This window comes from Anneissia japonica, unplaced genomic scaffold (genome assembly GCF_011630105.1).
Source record: "Anneissia japonica isolate Jap-2015-1 unplaced genomic scaffold, ASM1163010v1 scaffold2756_len2360902_cov194, whole genome shotgun sequence".
Lineage (NCBI taxonomy): Eukaryota > Metazoa > Echinodermata > Crinoidea > Comatulida > Comatulidae > Anneissia > Anneissia japonica.
Window position 1 is genome coordinate 1,198,201 of NW_022719050.1, and position 5,910 is coordinate 1,204,110.

Consider the following 5,910-nt stretch of genomic DNA (forward strand, 5'->3'; position numbering starts at 1 on the left):
TCAGACTGTGTGCATAATTTATTCCTCAAATGAATGAATAAAGTCAGAAATATCGAATCAAGATTGTTTGCATCACTTTTTTCATTTATCACTGGAATTTCAAATGATTGGTAACAGTTCTACATTTAAAAAAAAATGTGAATCAATCAAATAGTCCTACAATCAACCAAATAACATGTTTTATCCAAATTGTTGAGTAAAGTTTGTGAATCGGTCAAGCTCGGTTTTTGTGACCGTCTTATGCACACTACTCATAGCTTTCATCAGGTCTTGTAATCCTACGTCACGTGTCTTGATCTGATGGCTCTCAATAGCTGACAATTTCATCTTGGATGCTCCTTCTGTACTTTGTGAACACGGAATATAGCAGCCATCTAAAGTTTCAGGGATAAGTAAAATGTTTGTGCTAATGAACTGTACACTAGGATTTACTTGTTTATACCTTGTTTAGCGGACCCTACAACTACCAATAATGATGATTTTTATTAAAAATAAAATTTCATTTTTGGCACATCCTCCGTCATAGAGAAATGGAAATTTCGGAAGAAAAACCAAATTATTACGCCCTCAGCTTAACTAAAATCTCCAAAAATAAGATATATATATTTTATCCATAATTATAAAAAATTTAACCATTTATCAATGTCATTACAACACTGTTTACATTCATCTATAAAGTTTTATTATTATTTTCTCCTCTGCCTTGATGCTTTTGGCAAAATAATTTTGCTAAATAAAAAAAAACATTTTTTTTCCACCCTCCTCTGACAATTAAAAAAAAAATTCAATAACAAGAGATTACAAAAGTCTCACCCTAATAATGAATAAAATTGGAATGAGTTCACAATCGTATAACAAAAAAGAAAGACCAAACTGGCTCAGTGCTGGAGGAACTTCAAAATACCCTCACTGACCTTATGCCAACTGTGTCATACCACCCTAAGAGGCAATGTTTGTTGCCAGTACAGTACTAAATTTGCTTATAGGGGTGGGCAGAATCGTGTTACATCAAGTGTTTAATATCGAAGTTACCCAAATAGGATTTGAACCCAAAAACCCCAGAGTTTACCAAGGCTGTTAATTTACTAAGTACTACACCACAAACTGATCTAGTTTTTTTTTTTTTTTATTTCAGTAATTTCAAAAACATACAAACAAGTTATCTTATCTAGTTTATATCTAGCTACTGTTGGTCCCAACCTGAACACTGGAAGGATTTACAAATAATATAAATTAAAAAAATATATTACATAATATAAATCAACAGAAATGTTAAAGTACAAGATATTTTTTGCCTAAACCTGGTATGTTAATCTAGGTAAGTTCCTTATCGTACCAACGAACCTGAAGTGTGCCGCCAGTGCGTTGCTCGCTGCAGATCTCTGATTGGTTCAAACAGAGCTGTCAATACCATATTTGAGATATCACTGCCAGAATATCCATCTGTCTTGTCAGCAAATATCTGCCAGTCACTCTCGCTCAAACTTACTTGATTGGATGAGTGCAGCTTAAGTAGGGAAATCCGAGCCTCCCTAAAATGAAATGTCAAAAAAGATGGAAACTTGTCACTAAACATTACTATTTTCCCCATTGTGTAATGTGGAATTTGTTTCCTTTTTTATTAGAGTACATAATTCAGGGATGCATATTAATATTGCACAATAAAAAGTACATATATATATATATTGTTTCTATTGTTATAAACCAAATATGATTATTATGAAAGTACTGTATAATGTTATAATTATAACAGTATTATTATCATGTATGAAACCAATATAAGATTAATGAAGATGGCTTTTTGGATATTATTATACAGTAACCATAAGCAGATCTGGTTTAAAAAAAAAAAAGAAAAACGATAGAAGAAAAGAAACGAGAAAGAAGGGAGCATGGTAATTTTTTATTTAAATCCATTATAGCATTGTTTATGGTCAAGCATTTCTGAATGAAAAATCTCATTCATTCAATTCAAATCTTGATTTCCACAATTATTGTGCTAAAATTATGCTAATAATGTTCCCATTGGCACTGGAAAGCCACTTGACAATGATCTAGTTAACTTTTTGGCAATCTTGTGCAGCCAATTGAGTTATTTTTTCCTCTCTCTGTTATATTGTGTATGTCAGTCTTATTGTTCTGGACTAAATAAATGTAAAACTATGAAATTTAAAACTATATACAATGCAGATGGTTCATTAAGTGGAGGTGAATAGCTTGGTAGTTAAGGTGCTTACCTTCTAAGCCCAGGGTCCTAGGTTCAATTCCTGTGACAGCAGAAAAATGTAATGTAGCTAATTTTTGCCTGTTTAGTATTAAGCCCTGTCCAGACTATCAAATTTCATTGGACAAAAACATGTGACATGCCTAAATATGGTCATGATGACATCACATCATCACCATATATAGGCATAGCATGACTCTATATGGGCATACAATTTTTTGTCAAAAATCTGGTAGTGTGGACTGACCCTAATTAAAAAGGATTATTCCTTCCATGTAAGAATTCTATTTTTTATTTGTATTTGCAATCCTTGGCTCATATGCTTAAACATAAAGATCATATCAAACCTATCAGGGAGTGGAATGTAAACTCGTTTTTGAAATCGACGCAAAAAAGCTGAGTCTAGTTCCCAGGGGCAATTGGTGGCACACATGAGAAAGATCTGTGCGGATTCTGCTCCAGACGCTGACCCTTCCATCTGTTTCAATAACTCAGTTTTTATCCTTCTTGTGTGTTCCTCTTCACGTGCTGTTCTCTTTCGACAGATGCTATCAATTTCATCAATGAACACAACCTAGTAATTAAAAAAGTTTTTATTTTTGACTATATATCAATTGCATCAGTAATGGATCCAGAAATTAGAAAAAGGGGGGAGTGTGTGGGGTGGAGTGTGTGGGGCAGAGGGTCCAGACTACCTCAGCCCAACCATGGTTAGGGCTGAGGTTCAAAATGTTATGTCTATGACGCTATGACGGCGGGACTTAACAGAATTCAGTGTGAGCGCAAAGAATAACCCACGCATGTCCGAAAAGCATATTTTCAGTGGGGTCCCTTTGGTGGTAATTGGGCAGTAGACTGGGAGAAAATCCCTTGCTCTTTTCCGAAAAATCTACTGCATTCTTTAACATGCATATGGGCCATATCGCACATGGGACTAACAGCTTAAATATCTCATCTGAAGATGATACTATTTTTCATACTTGCATTTCTGCCCTCCAGCTGAAACACAACAGATGGAATTAAACCGGGTGCTAAAGAATTTCCACAGATCATTGCCCACACAGTAGCTACCACCAGTTTAGCGACTGCTCTAACTTGAGTTACATTACATTCATTGCTTTACATAGAATCAATGAATATATTATCTAAAAAAATATATCTACCGATCTTCCTTCTGCTTCACTTGCCTGTTGGAAAAGCTCTTTTATCAATCTATAAATAAAAAAGTTCAGAATAATAACATAAGGTTTACTTTTTTTCTACATACATTATAGTCTACATACTTTATAAACTGAAGAAAATAAAGTTCCTATGAATGAATGAATGAATGAATGAATGAATGAATGAAAGAATGAATGAATGAATGAATGAATGAATGAATGAATGAATGAATGAATGAATGAATGAATGGAAGGATGAATGAATGCAAGAATGAACGAACGCAGGAACGAATGAATGAACGAACAAATGACCTTCTGTATTTTAATCCAATTGGCCCAGACTTAACCAAGGTTGTTCTTCCCTGGGGGCCATGCATAAAATACAGACATCAAAAGTTAAAAGTACAATAATAACTTAGAAAATAAGTAAGTATGAAACTGTTAACAACATTGAAGTTGAAATTGTTGAACAAGTGCTCCATGGATACACAGTATTTATACATCATAAAAACAATTTACAACTACAGTAATTATTTGATGATATTAAACCACCAATTAAATTATTATTAGGATTTTTTTTCCAGACATCATCACAGACAGTTAAAGTTGATATTTCACAAAACATTGAGGGCAGTATATAGATAAAATCAGAAAAAAACTAAATCATAATGCTATTGAATTGTTTACCTCTCACTCTCTCCAACAAAGCTTGAGACAAGGTCTGCACTTGATACCGAGTAGAAGGTTGAGTTAATCTCAGACGATATGGCATGCGCCAGTCTGGATTTACCGGTCCCTGGTGGTCCAAATAACAGGATACGTCTCCATGGCTGACGGGCACCTTTCATTTAAGATTGCAGACAAGATATCATATCAAAATTATCATCTCAAAATTATCATCAATGTTATTACAAAGATATCTGTTGGATATTGAAATTTAATAAAAAGCAGATAAGATATCATATCAAAATTATCATCAGTATTATTAAAAAAATATCTGTTGGATATTTATATTTGATAAAAATATTTTCAGAATTTTGTATTTTAACCTCGACAGTTAGCCAAACTAAGTCAGTATTTTGTTGGATTGGTGACATATAGAGCAAAAATACTGATACGTTGATTTCCATCATAAAAATGGTAATATATTTGAAACAGGCAGAACATGACTGAAACATTAAAATATACATTAACACTCTGCCCGCCAAACACAGAGAATTCTGTGTAACGCAAAGCTTGACCGCCAACACAGAGATCTCCGTGTTTCAGGTTATTTTACGGAATCCGATAGATAGGGTAATTACCGACATGTACTAACAATTTGAACACTATATTCAGTCTGGACCGTAAGTATTTCACTATTTGTTTGTTTACATTAGCATAGAACGTTCTTGATTTACTTTCACGAAATCGCGATTATCTCAGCTTCGTTGTGCGAAATTGCATAAGTCTCCAAAAGTGAGTCATTTTCATTATACTGTTACGGGTCACAGATTGTGATTAGAATAACGTGTTTGGTACCAATGTAAAGCTAAAATGTTTGTAGTTCTTGTAGTATTCACTACATGTCAATCTGATCACATACGCACTCTCAACGAGCTACGGAAAAGAGTTAAAATTGGCTAAAAATTCTGGCGGTGGCTTATACTATTTTTTCAAACCCCTGGCGGTCAGAGTGTTAAAACGAAAGAATTATTAATTAAAGCTAGACTTATATTATATATAAAAACATAATCAAAATTATTCAGTTCAGAATGAAAATCAAATTCATAAAGCTTGATTTTTGGAGAAATTACTAGTAGATTGGCATTAAACTAATAACTACACCTAGGCCTGCCTTATGTTTTTCAATATAACACTGTAATGATTACATGCTATCAAAATGATTATCATGGAAATGGACTAATTTGAATATTATAATACTGCACCTATTGAGTAGAGTGGTTTTTAAATAGAATTTAACCCCTGAAACAGTCTTTGGGCATGGAGTCACCGTGCCATGAGCGGGTTACTATGGAAACGTTTACCTTGCACTACAAATGCTTGGTATTATTACTCATACCTGTAAAAAGGTGTGGGTACAGTAACGGCATGACGATTGCCTCCATCAACACCTGCTTAGCCTCCTTAAGCCCAGCCACATCCTGAAGTTTGACGTTACCCTTCTGCACAATGGTATCTTGGATAGCAAGACGTCTACTCTGGGAACTTGAATCTTCCTCTGAACCTAGGCATAAAAAATTATTAATGAAAAAAAAATTTTGCTACTTATCCCTGATGTCACAGTAGACCAATTCAAAGTAAAAAATAAAAATAATAGTGATTATTACAATGATAATTTATGATGATGAAAATGATGATGATGACTTTTTTTTTCTTTATTCATATCACATCACATCTAAAAAAATCACAAAATTCACCATATTAAAATATAAATTACATTTATTTAATTAAATATTGTTTTATTATTATTAAAAGTACATATTCACAGAAAAATGAATTAAAAAGACAATGGTAAATAATATA

The 5,910-nt window shown here is 33.2% G+C and overlaps 1 protein-coding gene across 2 annotated transcripts in view; it reads right to left on the reverse strand.

The window, feature by feature from the left end:
* Nucleotides 1–6: 6 nt before the first annotated feature.
* The window catches only part of LOC117110825 (vacuolar protein sorting-associated protein 4B-like), a 14,847-nt gene continuing 8,943 nt past the window's right edge, over nucleotides 7–5,910 (reverse strand). The window contains exons 5-10 of one of the 2 annotated variants that reach the window (XM_033253658.1): nucleotides 5,447–5,611; nucleotides 4,072–4,225; nucleotides 3,412–3,436; nucleotides 2,572–2,798; nucleotides 1,345–1,532; nucleotides 7–374 (exon numbers count right to left, since the gene is read on the reverse strand). In XM_033253658.1, coding sequence (XP_033109549.1) covers nucleotides 181–374; nucleotides 1,345–1,532; nucleotides 2,572–2,798; nucleotides 3,412–3,436; nucleotides 4,072–4,225; nucleotides 5,447–5,611 — 953 coding nt within the window. In that variant the 3' untranslated portion in view covers nucleotides 7–180. Of the gene's footprint in view, nucleotides 375–1,344; nucleotides 1,533–2,571; nucleotides 2,799–3,387; nucleotides 3,437–4,071; nucleotides 4,226–5,446; nucleotides 5,612–5,910 lie in introns of both variants that reach the window. The other variant, XM_033253657.1, reaches the window with a different exon arrangement.